This window comes from Polistes dominula, unplaced genomic scaffold (genome assembly GCF_049000335.1).
Source record: "Polistes dominula isolate Pdom_NZ unplaced genomic scaffold, Pdom_raw_medaka contig_25, whole genome shotgun sequence".
Classification (NCBI taxonomy): domain Eukaryota; kingdom Metazoa; phylum Arthropoda; class Insecta; order Hymenoptera; family Vespidae; genus Polistes; species Polistes dominula.
In genome coordinates, this window is record NW_028301094.1 from 3147927 (window position 1) to 3165854 (window position 17928).

Sequence of the window (17928 nt, forward strand, 5' to 3'; positions counted from 1 at the left end):
AATTCAAGTGATTAACTGATTGGGACATTCTGTTGATACAGTTGTGATAAGTAGTATGATGAACTCTGATGTGGTGATTAGGTGATTCGGTCATAATTCCTAAGATTTCAAGAAGGATATATGGAAAGGAAATAAGTATGTATGTTATATTATTTATCCCATCCAAACAATTATTTATTTGCTACAAATATTTTGATTTTTAATCATATAAGTAATAAGCGTACATTTATTAGATGAACGATAACATAAATTAAAAGATTGATATTCGAGAAAATTGCTAAATTGAATTATATGAAAATGAAATTATATTGTACTATATATCTTATATAATTATATTATATAAATATGAAATTATATTATATAATTATGTTATATATATAATATAAATTATATTTTTATTTATTTATTTTTTATTAATAATTTTATTAATTTTTCTTTTATTATTTTATTCTAATATATTTTTATTCTATAATAATAAATCTAATTTAATTATTTAATTAAAATTTTATCATTTTATTAATTTATATTTTATTATAATAATATTAAAGAATATATTGTATTATTTCATAATTTATTAAATTATATAATATAATAAATTAATTAATATTATTATAATATAATTTATATTATATATATAATATTATATTATTATTATTATTATTATTATTATTATTATTATTATTATTATTATTATATAATGTAATTATAATATATAATTTTATATTACATTATAAAATACAATTATATTATATATGTATTAATCTTTAAAAAAAATATGTACCATTTTTAATTTTTAAAAGTAAACAAATCAATAAAATTTTGTCTGTTCTTCTTTAGTTGTTCGAGATGATATCTTCAAATAATTTGGTAACATTACAGGTGTAAAAAGAATCAAAGATTTGCATTAATTATCCAACCAATCGATATCGTAGATTCTTTTGATTCTATTCGATGCAACGAAGAATACTTAAACTCGACTAATGAAATCAAACAAAAAACTAAAGTAGAAAAAGAATAGAAAAATAGGGTTGTAAAAAAAAAATGTATTAACACGATATAATCGTGTTTCTAGTTAACCATTAACCTCTAATTAAACAACTCGTTTACGATAAATCTCAACGTTGAAACTTTCCACGTAACTGCTCGAGAGTTTTCCACGTGTACTACTAATGAGATGTATATTCCAGGTATAGTATGTACGTATCTTGTAGATCGTACAAGGTCGGACAAATTAGCAAAGCTCCATGTCGTATTTTCTTTCTTTTTTTTTTTAATTTTATTTCTAATCCGATACGAACCAACAGCAACAATCCGCTCAAACTATCAGTTTGTAATCACTTAACAGGAGTAACTCGTAATTTAAATGTAATTTACTATTTTAATAATGTAAAATCTTTTTGTAATTAACTTCAACGTGTTATTTGAGAAATGAACATTAATAAAAAAGAGAGAAAATTGCCAGTATAACGTTATTTATATTAGAATTAATTTACATTTAATATACAGGTTATTAAATTTGTATATATTTCATATTATTAAACAAATTTCGTTAAGATTTCAATTCGATTAGCAATCTCGTAATTTATATTGACAAAAAATTAATCATTATCATATATAATTTATAATTTTATATCGTTATCGTTTAAATTCACGTAACATTACGAAATACACACAATTCAAAATGTTATAACTCAAAGTGTCTTATTTCTTAATTGTTTTTCTCGTTTGGAAAAATAATTCCAAAACTATTTATATTAGAATTAATTCAAATTTAATATAAAGTTTATTAAATTTGTATATATTTTATAGTTTTAAACAAATTTCGTTAAGATTTCAATTCGATTAGCAATCTCGTAATTTATATTGACAAAAATTAATCATTATCATATACAATTAATAATTTTATATTGTTATCGTTTAAATTCACCATAACAAAGTATACTCAATTCAAAATAATTTAATTTTTAATTGTTTTTCTCGTTTGGAACAAAATTCAAAAACGAATCGAAGGAATCGGAATGTTTCGCAAATTTGATTAAATCAACATTTACCGGAAAGGTAAGATTTTGTTTTCTTGACGGGGGTTAGGCCAGCATCATTGGTGTATGGCGGTGTCTTACTCAAGAACGTGGCAAATACGTGGTAAGAGCTATAATTATCTTCACGGATCTACTACCCACGCGAGAAATACCATATCTCTCTCTCTCTCTCTCTCTCTCTCTCTTTCTGTTTTCCTTTTTTCTTTTTTTTCGTTCTTTAAATTTCTCTGTCTTTTCCTAGCTCATTCCTGAATTATTATTTTAAATAAACCTTGGAGATATTTTTCAAGCTTCTGCTATATTTAATCACGAATTCCAATCACAAATTGTTATTCATCAAAATTATAACTTTAACAATTAATTTCTCCATTTTCCTTTCTTTTTCATTCCCTCCTTCCATCTTTCATTCGTTTTTTTAATCCATTACCCGCTAATTTTGAATTGTTTTTTTTTTTTTTTATTTAATAACTGCAACTTCAGAACGAAATATATTTGTTAAAATCGTAAGATCGTACCTGTCGTACTTCATGAAAATATTTAAAATTATTACACTACTATTATTACAACATTTATTTATTTATTAATTGTTAATTATTACAACACTATTTTATTTCAAATTAATAATTAATGGTATAGAATAATATTTATATTTAAATAAATAAAAAAAAACAATTGTTTCATAAATTGTTCTATTTGGTTTGTACGAATATTATTGCACGGTTAATTTAATTTTTTTTATTTTGCATTTTCGAATCGTTACAGGTAATGGGTTAACACAAATTCGTACATTAAAAATTTCATCTGTTTAAATCTTACAGATATAACAGTTAGAAATTCTTCTGTTACTGAAAAATACTTCTGTTACTTATCATTAAATGAATTACTTATCATGAAAAAAGAAAAGAAAAATTAAAATTAGAACTAAAGTATTTCGAGATAATGGTGGTATTGCTGTTACACGTTTTCAATTCTCTTATTTCAACGATTTCATCGTACACCATATTTTTCTTCATTCATGACTTTTCATCGAGTCGATGAACAAGGAGTTTGTTAAAACAAACTTCAATTTACTCTTACGTTAGCATTCTCCTCGTCGTATATTCAAACCAACGAATTTGCATGAATTTCGGTATATATATATTCGCTTATCCTATCCACAAACCCCAAACTAGGATTCGTTTTAGTTACAGATGAGGAAGGAAGTAATTTTCAGGTCTTTTATCATCGTTCAAACTTATTTCCTAGATAACAAAGATGATGATAGAAAAAGGGAAACGATTTTGTAAAACCCATCCTTTATATTTGGGAACACTGGCGAGATTTAGTATTTGTGGCGATGAACTTTCGAGTTTTTAATATCAATTATTAATAATAATATTGGGTTAGAAACTAAATGATTGCAGATTTTAAATAAGAATGAAAATTCCAAATTTTTGCTTGAAAATATAAGTTTATTAAATTAGGTACTATCCATTTTTGTTGATGACCTTTTGCCATCGATCAGGCAGTGTCATAATGTCACATTCATAAAATTTCTGATCTTTGCTATCAAAAAACTGAATTTGGTGTAAAACAAAATTCGCAATGACTTAGTTGCCAACTCAATAATAATCCTCTATTTTCACACATTCTCATTTTTTTTTTTACTATTTTATTTTGTGTTTTTCGTTACTTCAATCTTGCGTATTTATTCAAACCAAAATTTAGAAATTGAAATCGGGGCTGAGCAGTTGGGATTGGTTTTCGAAACGATTTTATTCGTTTAATCAATCCATCTCTCTTTCTCTCTCTCTCTCGTTGCTTTTTTTATATTCATTTTATTTTTCCGTACTTTCGATATTTTCTTTTCTAATTTTCGTTTTACATCGAAACGTAGTTTAAACAAAATACAGTATTAAAATAAAAAGAAACAGAAAAAGAAAGAAACTTTAGCAGTGGACAAAAAGAGGAATGGAAAACGAATAATAACAAAACGTTGTTGTTAATTTGAAACGAGATAGAAATAAAAAAAAAAAAAGGGAAGAAGGTTTTTGTTGAAGGTGAAAGATCAAAGCTAGTCTAACCGCAAATTATTTCTCAGCATCATTAGCCTTGTATACTGTGAGAAACAATGAGCTCGTCGTCCCAGGGCAAACTCATGAAACATCATCGTCATCTTTCATACGGCAATCCGGGGCCTTTCCGGTTCACCTAATTAATCTCTCTCTCTCTCTCTCTCTCTCTCTCTTTTCTGATTCCTTTTTTTTTCATTTTTTAAAACAGAATTTTGCATGTACAAATTTCACATTATTTTCGTCTCGCTGTAAAGCAAACAAATTTTTGTTTTGTTTTTAATCATTCACGTGATTTCGAGGATAGCACTTTGATAATTTCAATAAATATAAGTATGCATATATATATATACATTTATGTGTACGTAAATTCCTGTCTTTCGTGAATTTTCATGCTTCGCGAAATTTTTATTCGGTTTTGCAGAGAGTATTTTTTTTTTTCTTCTAAAAAAATGTGCTCGCGTTTTACGCTGAAAAAAGAATATGAAGAGAAAAAAAAGAAAAGAAAATGAATCCGTCGAGAAGCTTTTTCACGTTTCCGTTGGTGCGCAATACTATAAAAGTATAAGAAAGACTCTGTTTTTGCATGCGACGGAAATGACGAGGAGTCAAAAGAAAATGCATTTCACTGTCGAATTCGATTTTGTTTTTCATTTTTTTTTTTCACGTTTGTACTCGTAAACTTTTTCTTTCTTTTTTTCTTTTCTTTATTTCTTTCTACATAAATTTTTTTTATGTATGTATTTGTTGTTGTTTTTTTTATATCCAAATACTTATTTATTTTTCATTTAGTTAATGCGTTTTTAGTTCGTAAACATACGGATCGTTCGATATATTTCTACAACGTTTGAAACGTTTACTATAGTCTTTTTCTTTTCTTATAAATGGTTTACACACGCTTAATATCGATTCTCTAACCTCACACTAAATCGAATTTATGAATAGTACGCGCGTGTAAAGCGTGTATATAAAAAGATTGTAACCGAAGAGGTCAAGTATATATTCGAATCATTATTTTCCAAGCAAAATAAATAACAACAGGAACTGAAAAAAGGGAAAGAATAAATAAAAAAAAAAAACAAAAAAATTTTTAAAGAAACCCTCATACCACTCCCCCCCCCGCCCTTTAAATTTAAATGATAAAAAAAAAGTAGCAAATAATTTCGAGTTGAAAAATAAAAATTATATATATATTAATATATGTAAAATTATATATGTAAAATTATATATATTATATATTTATATAATAAATATTATATAATTATATAATATATAAATATTATATAATTATATATATATATATATATATTTGTACATATTAATATTCATATATATTATGTAATATATATATATAATATTTTTTATATATTACATAATATAATCGATATATGTAGAATACATATCATACATTGTAATATATTTTATATATATACATATTATTTATTACATAATTATATATATAATTGTGTAATATATATTTATAAAATTTTTAAATAATATATCATAATAATATTTTAATATTATTCCTCCTAATAATATTTTTAATATTAATAATAATATTTTTGAAAGTATTAGTAATACTATTTTTAATAATAATTAGTAGTAATATTTTGTTCCCCTCTAAGGGTTAGTTTCACGACGAATATTCCGAATTCGTCCTTTCTTCTTTTTTTTTTTCTTAAGGGAAAATGAAGGGGACAGGGGGTGGGGCAAAAACCAATACTAACCGGATAATTTCAATCTGCTGGCCTTATCGATACATCCATTTTACGTAAAAATGGTATAGGAAATTCATCTGTGTTCGAATACGGAATGGCTTTCCTCTATACATTTTCTTTCGATAGCGCACTATGATGAGTTTATTGAAAATATCGAGCGTCCTTATTCTTCTTCGAATATAATTTGTTTCTTTTTTTTTCTTTTCTTTTTTAGTGATAGACCACGAAAAGAAACTTGAATTTTTAACATCGTTGAGGACAAAAAAATTCATTAGAATATACAGGTTGATTCAGCAGCTTGTGCAACTTAAATAGCTCCGAAAGTATGATAGTAGCAGAAAAGTGGATAAGGAACAAGTTGTATGAAAAACTCAGAACTATAATATGACATTAGTATTTTTTTGCTAGGTTAAGTCATTTTCGAGATTTATTGGTCAACTTTGTTTTTTTAAATACAATGTTTTATTTTAATACTTATTTTCGGATAGCGGCTAACAAGATGAGTCCAATGATATGCAACATTAATATTTTTGAAAGTCAACAAAAGTAAAAACTGGTGAACAAGCTAGCCACAATGCAACTCTTCCGCGTCATGGTCGCGTCAGGGTTGCGTCAGGGTGACGTCATTCTTTAGTTGTTCTACGAACGGAACAGATATTTTCCGAATAGTTTTTATTGGTCATTGTCAAATTTTGTATTTAATGTTGCACATCATTGGATTCGTCTTGTCAGCCGCTATCCGAAAATAAGTATTAAAATATAACATTGCATTTAAAAGAACAAAGTTGACCAATAAATCTCAAAAATATTTCAACCTAACAAAAAACTACTAATGTCATATTGTAGTTCTGAATTTTTCATACAACTTTTTCTTTATCCACTTTTCTGGTACTTTCATACTTTCAGAGCTATTTAGGTGGCAAGTGTTGGTGAATCACCCTGTATATTCTCGAGAATAAATCGTTAAAATTCAAATTTATTGAGATAACGTGATGAAGCTTTTGACAAATTCGTTTTGCATATCTTTAAAATATTAAAAAAAAAAAATTTTGTTCGTTCATTTAAAAAGATCCCGTTCCATTCTTGTAACCATCGTTCTCACCGTTGATTTATTCGTTAAATTAAATTTACATTGGGGATGAGAGAAAGGGGAGGCTTCGTATACGATCGTTTGAAAACACGTTTGTCGAATTCGATTCTTTAACATAAAACAAAACAAAAAAGAGAAGCAAGAAAAAGAATTGAAAGTGAAATATCGTTAAGATAAAAAAAAACAAACGTTTCTGGGTGGTTTGTAAGGGATGAACAAGGATTTGTGATCAACGATGGTCCAATTTTGGCTATCTTTCTAGGATTTCACATTGACAGTAAGAAACAAGATTACTTTTACATTTCCTCTTTAACATCGACCATTTCCTTTGTCCCAGATTTTTCCTTTGGTTTCAATAATCAAACCAATAAATCAAAACACTTTTTGTTTTCTTTTTCGATAAAAAAAAAACCTTTTCAACTCAAATCCGAATGTATTAAAGATCGAAGAATCACCACAACATTATTGTCCTCCCCTCTATGAAAGATATTTTTCCAAAATCATCGTAAACAACAAATAAGTATTTACATATTATCTTTTTGTATTTTTTTTTTATTTTTATTTTTTTTTTTTTTTTTTGGTGAACGTTATCGTTGTCTCCGTCTGCCAATAAGAAACGATAAAATAGTTTTAAAAGATAAACGTTTATACTGCAATGTTAGATTTTGTTTAGATTTCTGTTTCCGGGATGGATAGATGATCGTCGTTTTGTAACGACACACGATGACACCAAATCGTAAAGATGATTCATACGAGAATAATAAGATTTGCGAAACTGTGTAAGAATATTTTGGGAAATTTTACGAGCAACTGTTTAGTAACGATCATAAAGTTACACGAATTCTTAAGAGTAAAATATAACTTTTGGTGAATAGTGTTGGTTGGAAAAGAGAACTTCTTCTTCTTCTTGTTCTTCTTCATCCTACAATTTCTTCTTGTAGCTTTATTCTGCAAGAAAGACGATAAAACAACGTTGGCATATGAGGATTATTGTTATTATTTTCGAGAGAACACAATATGGGCCTCTTTACCTCTCCTATACACGAGGAAAATATCACAAAATCTTCCATCTTTTTCGTAACCACCTAAAAGAACGAGAATTTACGAGCCGATAATTTTAAAGCTTCGTCTTCTCGCACGTTTCGTTCTCTCTTCAAACTATTTTCCGGATTCTTTTTATATTCTTTTTTTCCTTCCTTCTTTCCTTCCTTCCTTCCTTTCTATCTTTATTTCCTTTTATTTCCCATTTTAACAGTCCCGTCGACTTGCACAGTGAAATTTCATTTTGACTATTGCAACTTAATGCACGCGTATATACACGAGCAAACTACTTCAATAATAATAATCGAGTTAAGTTTCGCATTCATACTTTTCTAGCTTAGAGTATGGGACCCAGATGTTATAGCAGGGTGTTTCGAATGAACAAAAAGAAATTTTCATGTCATTCTATGATAATATATATTTTTATATGTAAATTTATATCAATTAATATATAAAAATAATAAAATAAAAATATAAAAATATACAAAATAAATCAAATAAAAATAATACGAGTATATTATATATTTTATATTATTCTTTTAATAATAATAATTATATATAATTAAATAACAAAAAAAAATATATTAATTAGTAAAATACAAAAAATAAAAATATAATATATGTTAAAAATATATTAAATAAGTTTTTTATGTATATAATATACTAATATTATTATTTTAATAATTTATAATATTTTCAATTTATATATTTCTTTTTTTATTCTTTATTTTTTTTATCGTGTACGCACGATAATACTTTTGAAAGAGTTTGAAAAAAAAACTTTACGATACGTATTATTCAATCCGTATGATTTGTTATCTATGTTAAAGTACTTAAATTCTTATCATTGTTACATCTAACCAGTTACACTTTTTGTTTTTTTATCCATCAGGCACGCAACAAGCCAGCCGATGGAGTAGGCCACGTAAATCAGAAAGGTGCGGCCGGTCAAAAGGCACCGCTTGCTGGTGGACAAAAGGGTGCACCTGGTGCCAAGGTTGCGACTAAACCAGCACAGAAGCCATCTGCACAAAAAGGACAGGTCAAAGTTACCCCTAAGGCTGCCTCCGTTAAAACGGGAAAGAACAAAAAGAAAGGCCAGAGGCAACAATACGATCTCATCGTAACCATAAACTTGGTAAGTTCGATTAAAATGTTCAATTAATTTCGAAAAAAGAAAAAAGAAACAAGAAAACGAGAAGAGAAAGAGGAAATATTAATGCGTGTCATTGTTAGATGATAATTATTATGGTTATAATTTATATATCAAACTTTCGAACGTTTCTTCAAAAGAAATTTTATGATAATTGTATAATCGATAATTTTAATTATTTAAATATTAAAAGAGGTAGTAAAAGGAACAAAGAATAATAATAAATAAATGTAGAACGAAAATCGTACATTTAAATCAGATTCGAAATAATTACGTAATATTTGTATTGTACATATATGTCTACTACTAGTACGTGTTTTGATGCACGAGAAAGTAATACGTCTGACCATAAATTTATTTATCTACTGAACGATCAAATTTTAATCGCTACTAAACGTTTTGCTCGTTAAATTTTCAATATGTTACCAACGCTTTTGTTGTACGTTAATTCGAATTTGACATGGCAGTAACACACCTTTTCTTATTTTTTCTTTTTCTCGTCAAATCGAAATTATAATCGATATTTAAAAATATATTAATTTTTATTTGACTAAACAACAATCAAGTAAAAACCCTTTTTCTTTTATACAATGAATTAAAATTCAATACATTTGTACATTTATACAAAGAATAATGGTTGGTTTTATGCAAAGAATAAATCGTGGTTTCTTTTTGCATTTTTAAACAATTATTTTTCTTTTAATATAACGTTACATTTTATAACAAAATTAAAATTTTGTATTTATTGTTGGATCGATTGTAGAGTATAATAAATCGCTCACTATATTAACATAACGATGAAATGCGAATTAGAACTTTAGTATGTTTCAAGCACTTGAACATTTAGGATTTGCGAAATTACTAGAACGTATACTCACTGTATCTGCGTTAGTTTCGAAAAACAAGGCAACCGTGTCTAATATGATACAAGAAGTAGGAACAAACTCGTCGAAACGAAAGCCGACAGATGGTACTACCGGATTAACGTGGAAAAACATTCGAGAAGAACCTACATAAAATTTATCGATGGTTTTCGTTTTTGCTAGAGAAACGCAATTAAAATGTTTTTTATTTTTATTTTTATTTTTTTTAACCTGAATTTCTTTCAATTGATATACTGTAACAAGTTGATAGTTACATCTCGTTCCGATCGTTATACCAATAAAAAAAATACTGTATATAGATAAACACACGATCAAAAGAAATTATTCTATTCGATATATGGAAATAATATTAATTTTTATTTTTATATAAATAATAATAATAATTTAATATTATAATTTAACCCTCTTAAAAGTTGCACGCTCGAGTTAACTCGAGCGGCGTTATATTATGTTGAGCCAAAATTGTTTCTTAAGGGATTAGTATTATATTTTATATAAATAATATAACCCTAGTAGCACACAAAATATTGAAAAATATTGAATACATGTGTATTTAAAAATAAATAATTTTTCAATATTTTGTGCTACTAGGGAATATTGTTTTTTTTTCTTTTTTTTTTTTGAATATACGAAATTAACTACTATGATATTTTTCATGGTTTATTTATCAGCGAAAAATGTCAATAACATTAAAACATTATATTTTGTATTTCGAGTAAACAAGGTTGGAATGTAATTCCGGAAACGTTAATTGGATCTAACCGTGACAGGCAATAAAGTGGTTTGCAAAAGAATTTCAGATTTTCTGCGTCGCGCGTCGTTCCAAAAATAGTTCCAGACAACTTTTTTCTTATTTTTTTTTTTTTTTTTTTTTTTTTACTTCTACTTCTTCTTCTACTTTTTCTTCTTCTTTATCGTTCCATTAAAAACTAAGTGAGCGAAAGTTTCGCGTCGAAGTCGTAGAATCTTTCTTGGGAAAATATTTTACCGTAATAGAATATACGATCGATATTGTATTATAAAATTAGATCGGGAATAATGTTAAATATATATAGTTATATATTATTTATACTAAAATATATATGTGAGTCGATATAAATAAAAAAAGAAAGTAAAATAAATATATATATTATTTATAAATATATTATCGAATATCAATGAGCAATAAAATGAATGAATACAAATTCTTACACGTAATCTTATTCGCATACGTTATACTAAGAATAATAGAAAGTATACAATACATCGGTATGAATGAAATGTGTTATTAGCAAGTTTTAGAGATCAATGTTTCAAAGTGAAGCAAGTGTAAATGACAAATTGATGAGAAATGTTTCGGTTCATTCTTGTTGAAATCATTTTACATGACGACTCATTTTGAATATTTGGCAATGAACGTCGCGTCACCCCCACTAACACATCGAGAACGCTATTATAAGGACAGAGAAGACACCGTCTGCCCATTTTCTTGGTGCCAGCTGATAGTGGAGGGGCAATGACAGTTTAAAAACAGCCGAAGGTTGACCAAAAACATATCCCACGAAAAATCTTTTGTCTCGAAAGTAGTCGTGTTCTCTCGTGTTAATACAACAACGTCGAACTCACGTGTGTTTAATAACAATAAATATGTTTCTAATGGAGATAATAATAATTTAAATGAAAAAGTCAACGAATAAGAAGAATTATTGACAATTTGATGAATAGAACATTTAACAAACATACTTGACTTTTATCGTGAAAGAAAACCAAACCTTAAATGAAAATGAAAGTGAAATGTATTGATTATTAATCCTACAATCTATAATAATATTCTAAACAAAAAGGGGTCAAAACAAAATAAATCGAGATATAATAAAAAAAAAAAATAATAATAAACAGGAAAGAGAGAAAAAGAAAAAGTGAGAAAACAGTAAGGTTTAAAAAAAGAAATGGTTGTTATAAAGCTAGGTCTCATTGGCGACTAAACACAGTGATTTTTAGTTTGAACATAACGTCGGTGGGTAGTCCATAAATATTATTTTGGCTCGGAATCGTGGTGCTAGTACTAGTAGCTTGTCGTGAGTAATGTGCATCGACCCCTCCTTCACTGTGTGAAAGCAAACGAGAACACACAAGAGGTTGTTTTTTTTTTTCTTTTTTTTTTTTTGTAAAAAAGAAAGGTGGACGTGTTTAACCTTCGATAGTAATAATAAAGAACGAATATAGGTGGTAGGAGGAATCAAAGAAAAGGGTGAAGTTTAAAGCAGAAGAAACTGAAGAGAATCAAAAAAAAAAAAAAAATCAAAGCAACCGTGTAAAATAAATTGTCAAACATTCCCTTTTGTGTGTGTGTGTGTGATAACTGTGCGATCGGATAACGTAAAACCGGCATCGTAATTTTCATCTTAAAGGATGCTGTAAAATGTGTGAATTTATCCGACACAAGTGAGTGAAAGGATCTTGGAAAGATCTTTAAAGTTTGTTAAAGAAAACTCAAAGAGAATTTTTTTGTTCTTTTTCTTTTTTAACGAAGAATTATTTCGCGAGTGTGTTTCCGGGAAAATGGCCGACACGGAAAAGAAATATACCTCGGCTTACGGGAAACTAAGAAGATTGACTAGTACGATAGATTGTCAAACGAGACAAATTAGTGTAAGTCGTGATAGTGTGGATAAAATCATGATTTATTAACAAAATCCATTTTTAAAACGATTTTGAGTAATAATCTTTGAACTATACATTTGTCAAAATTTTGTTTATTTTTCCATATCATCGTACGCGATCTTTCCCGAATAGAAAAATGAATATTTGTTTTTTTTCTATCGCTATTTATCGTTCTGCCATTTTAAACTACGCTCCCACGTTCCATTTCTTTTTCGTTTATCATTTAAAAAAAAGTTCAAGTTTCAACTTACCACGTGTAATATGAATTTATTTTTTCATCGATATTAAAGAAAAAAATTTTTATCATTTTATCAAACGTTTTCAATTGTTTACCAAACTCACCAATATTTTTCCTTCTTTTTATTTATTTAAAAAAAAATAAATAAATAAATTTGATACAAATGAAATTAAAAGATATAATCAATGCTGACTTCAAAATCAATTAACATTAAATATGAATCAGAGTTTCTCGTTATCAATGAAAATTCCAAAATAGAAATTTGCGTACGAAATAATTTCTTATTTCGCTAGTAAGAAATTATTTGTTCCTAAAAAAAAGGACATTTTTAAAGTATCCTTCAAAATTTTTCACCTTTTACCGTGTGTCACAATTATTCTCTTTTTAAAATAACACACGATATTACATTGTTTCTAAAATATGCAGACAAATACAATTTCATGAATACATTTTTATACAGTTATATGTTTTTATATTTATTTTAATATAAATTTTGAAGAAATTGTCGAGGTGAAGACGATGAAGGATTCTCACGCGTAAGATGTCTTAAGTTTGATGTTGAAATTCTATGGAATTTCATAAATGCACATATATATATACGATGAGAGAATGCACATGCATTCCAAGAAGACACCGAGTTCCTTTCACAATCAGATCTGTTCGTGAGTTTATGCGAACCTTTCTTCCCTATTTCTCTCTCTCTTTCTCTTTCTATTATCCCTTTTCTCTTTCTATTTGAAACTTGCTTGAAAATGACATGACCTAAATCAAAAAGCTCGACCTTGGCAACTCCTTCTTATAAAAGGAGTTTCGAAGAAAATATCAAAGTGTTGGAAAACGAGGAATGAAAACACCTCCTTCGATGATATTTCGTTTTTTTTCTTCTTCTAAAACGTTGAACGTCGAAAAGCTTCCCGAGTTTTAACTCATGTAAGAGCAGCAACCGAGTTGTGCTCTCCTTTTCCCACAGTACTTTACAATCAACATGATTCTGTCTTCCTTCTTCTTCTTCTTCTTCAATTCTTTTTTTTTCTTTCCTGATATAGTAAAAAAATTCTACTTTTAAACAGTGAGGTTAGGAATTTAGAGTTAACTGAAGTTTTTACACATGTTTGATGAGATCGAAATATTCGATAGAGAAAAGATAAATCCTTGAATTATTCATCAACATAGATAAATTACTTCATACGAGAATTTTGCACTTATCTCTTATGTATGAGAATGTTTGAATGTACTTATGTATGTATATAAGAATATATACGAATACTAGGATACTCCGGCCATGCGTTGTTATAAAATATTGATTTAATAATATATTCAATATTTATATTTAATTTATATTTAATTTATATTTATAATATAATTTTAAACTATGTAATGCAGTCAAATCAATATTCGCTAATAATTTCTGGGATTTCAAATTAAGCATAACATAACATAAAATTTTTAATATATATAACAACACACAAAATAATACCATAATTAAAATGGAATACATAAAATAATAATACACGAAAAAATATAAAAAGTAAGATACTTAGTAGGATAAAATATTGAAAAATATTGAATACATGTGTATTTAATATTAAAAAGACATTGAATCTCTTTTTAATATTAAATATTAAATACACATTTAATAAAAATATTAAATACACATGTGTATTCAATATTTTTCAATATTTTGTGCTACTAGTGGTTAGTAAATCTGAAAAAAAACGTATGTGACGTGAATATAACCAACTAATTGAATTGTAATACAGCGCCATTTATTGAAAATTTACAGTACCTAAAGACCTAAATAACCTCTAAATAATAAATCCTTAAATTGGCAATAAAAATTAAAAAATTATCGCCATAAAAACTATCTATGTACTAAGTTGAAAAAAAAACACACACAAAATAAAAAAAATTCTAGGATATCCTTTAAATAATTAATGGACGTTGATTAAAGATACGTCGCGTTGCAATTCAATTTCTTATAATTTAATATGATTTGTTTATTTTTTTTTCAAAATATATATCTTTTACTTTACCGATTAAATTTGAAACTAGTGTAAAACTCCATTCCAGTCTCATTCTCTAGAATTCTAAATAGTACGAGAAAGTTTAACTCTCTTTCTCTCTAAACTGTAACAATGAATTACTTGTTTCAAAGAAAAATAATATGACGTTTCAAGAATCATTGAAATTCTACCATCTTCATTTCATCTTCTATCACAATTTTTCTCTCAGAAAATTTGATTTATTTTGAAATATTGCGAACTACGCTTTGTTTGAAAATTTTCTTTACTCGTTTTAAAAATTTGCAAACTATGATGTAATATTTTCCGATACCTTTTTTTTTTATATATTTCACAATTTCTCATCAATTTACGTTCTTCAAAGAACGTAACAAACGTTATTCTGTTAGAATACTATCAAATAAATTTTATATTTCTATTCAAATTCCTAGATTTCTATTTTGTCGATTTAGTTTATTACAACATCGTTGTGCATTCACACAAAAGTACCTAACGTTTAATTATTTAACTATTACATTGAATTATTAATTATGAAAAATTATATTAAAATATAATACATCTTTAAAACATTCAAAGATTTAAAATCCTAAAGACATTAACATCTATTTTTTGACTAGGTATTTGAATGTCTTACAAATTCTTGTCAAGTGGTTGTATTCCTTGATCCTCTTTTCCAAGAAGTTGACGTACTTATTATAATACCTAGATTTAATAGAATAAATGGAACATAATATAACAGAAGCATTTCCCATTTGCTATCTCTCTCTCTCTCTCTCTCTTTTGATATAAAAATTTAAATCCAATTCAGTTTATAAATTCAACTAAAAATGTGAAAAATGTGTAAAAACTTTATCCTACTTTCCGTAGCTCATTTTTCGTGTTGTTTCTTTTTTATTAACAAAATTCATATGACATATCATTATTTTCTTTACGTAACCGTAATGGGATATTTTTTATTGTACAGATCCAAACAACAACGTTAGAAGAAAAAAAAATATTGCACTGCAGAACACGTTTGCTCGTGGTATCTTATAAAATATGAAAGTATATTATCGTATTTTTCACCTAGTTCAGCACGCAACCTGTTTCTCTTCACTACCGGTTCGCTAGATTATCACTAAAAGTTATCGTTAATCATATGAATAGTGACCATTATAACGGAACACGAATCGCGTTAGAATATTCAACACCAATTTATCATGGAACGGTTAGATCCATACAAAAATTTCAAATGGTGTATAATAATTCAAACAATACGCTTGTCCAACCAATTTCCACTCACAATTTATACAAATTATAAGCACGATATTGTACTTTATTTGTCAACGATGTTTTTATGGTTACAAAAAAAAACAAAAAGAAAAAAAATTTAAAAGAACGAAAGACACTTTAAAAATTTGATTTAATTTTTATTAAAACGGTACTTGTGAAAAAGCTAGGCTACATTACCCGTCATTTATTAAATAATAAATGATAATATTTTAAGCAATTAACCGTGGTGCTCCATTTTGAAAGTACGCATCGTTGCTGTGTGTCGTGAAAATCGACCGATGACAAGTCGAGGTTAAAATTGCTCATTTTCAGGATAAAATAAACTAAAAATAAAAACAACAAAATATTAGAAATTTACAAATCAATACAGTTTGTTAGTTTTATGTGTCATGTTGTTGAGTGGTAGTTAAATTTTATTTTATTTTTTATTATAAGATAGAAGTTAGTATAGTGTCTGATAAAAAGAGTGTGTTGTGACCTCTTCATTAAAAGTGAACATCGTATGAAATCATAGCTATTGGGTGCGGGGGGGGGGGAAGGGGGAGGGAGAATTCAAACGTAAAGCCTACTACCACCACCATAACTAGGCAATCGGCCAAAAACCCCATCCTATCTAGTTCGCTCGTTTTCTCTTTTGCTGAATCTTAAAAAGACCTGAAAGATATATATATTCGAATTTAGTATCTTATTCGATAGTCGTCACACAACTGTTATGGCAGACGACGACGACAACGACGACTCAAGAAAATATACTCAGGAATATCGTAAACTTCGACGATTAACTAATCAAATCGATTGTCAAATCAGAAATCTTTCTGTGAGTGTTGTTCTACTTTTTAGAAAAACATGTGAAATCGTAAAAATAGTGTCACTCGTTTTTTATCATTTAATCTCACTCTCACTCTCACTCTCATTCTCTCTCTTAAATTCTCTTTTTCTTTCTCTCTTTCTTTACCTCTTGCTATTTCTTTCTTTCTCTTCCAATTTTCCTTTCTCTCTCTCTTTCTCTCTCTCTCTCTCTCTCTCTCTCTCTTTCTATTTCTTTCTTTTTATTATCCAAACCTAAAAAGAACATCACCTATACTGTCAAACCTGTACTGACAAAAATACAAGGACACCGCCGAAATGTGTGGACATCGAAAATAATGGATATGGAAATGAAATCGTTCGCGATTGAACCGCAATATTTTTTTCTCTATCCTACAAAAGCTTCTTTCCTGACACAACACACAAAAAAGAAAGAAAAAGGTAAAGGATTGACTGTATGGATTTACGGTGTTGGTGACATCTCCATTTCGTCGGTTTTTTCGATATCAACTTCCGTTATTAAAAAGTTCGAAAATTACAAAGAAGATCGATCGGTTTATTCTTCTATCAAAATAAACAAAAAATTATGAACGATGATCCCGGGAATTTGTTTTTAATCGGATTTTCATGAATTATTTGCCATTTATTTTTTTTTAACGTTGTTATTCTGTTGTTATGTTGTATTAATTTTTTATTTTATATCTAATCAACGAAACATAACATAATTTTTAACTTTGACAATGATAAAAAACTGTGTGTGTTTCATACTTTTATTAATATTACTTAAATGTTTTTAAATAAGATAAAGTATTAATATTAAGATTTAAATACTAATTAATAAAATTTAAAAATATTAATATAATGAGATTTAAATATTTGTAAAATTTATATATTAATAATATTTAAACACTTAAAAGCTTTTTAATAATTTTATTATAATGTTAAACAACAACTTGTAGCTTTTGATTATT

General features: G+C 27.1%; 1 protein-coding gene across 6 annotated transcripts in view; it reads left to right on the forward strand.

Moving 5' to 3' along the window:
- The window catches only part of LOC107063776 (neo-calmodulin), a 139257-nt gene that overhangs the window by 102347 nt on the left and 18982 nt on the right, over positions 1-17928 (forward strand). For all 6 annotated transcript variants that reach the window (XM_089176530.1, XM_015315864.2, XM_015315863.2 and 3 more), the window contains one exon: positions 8832-9077. In XM_089176530.1, the coding sequence (XP_089032656.1) occupies positions 8832-9077 (246 nt within the window). The remainder of the gene's footprint in view (positions 1-8831; positions 9078-17928) is intronic.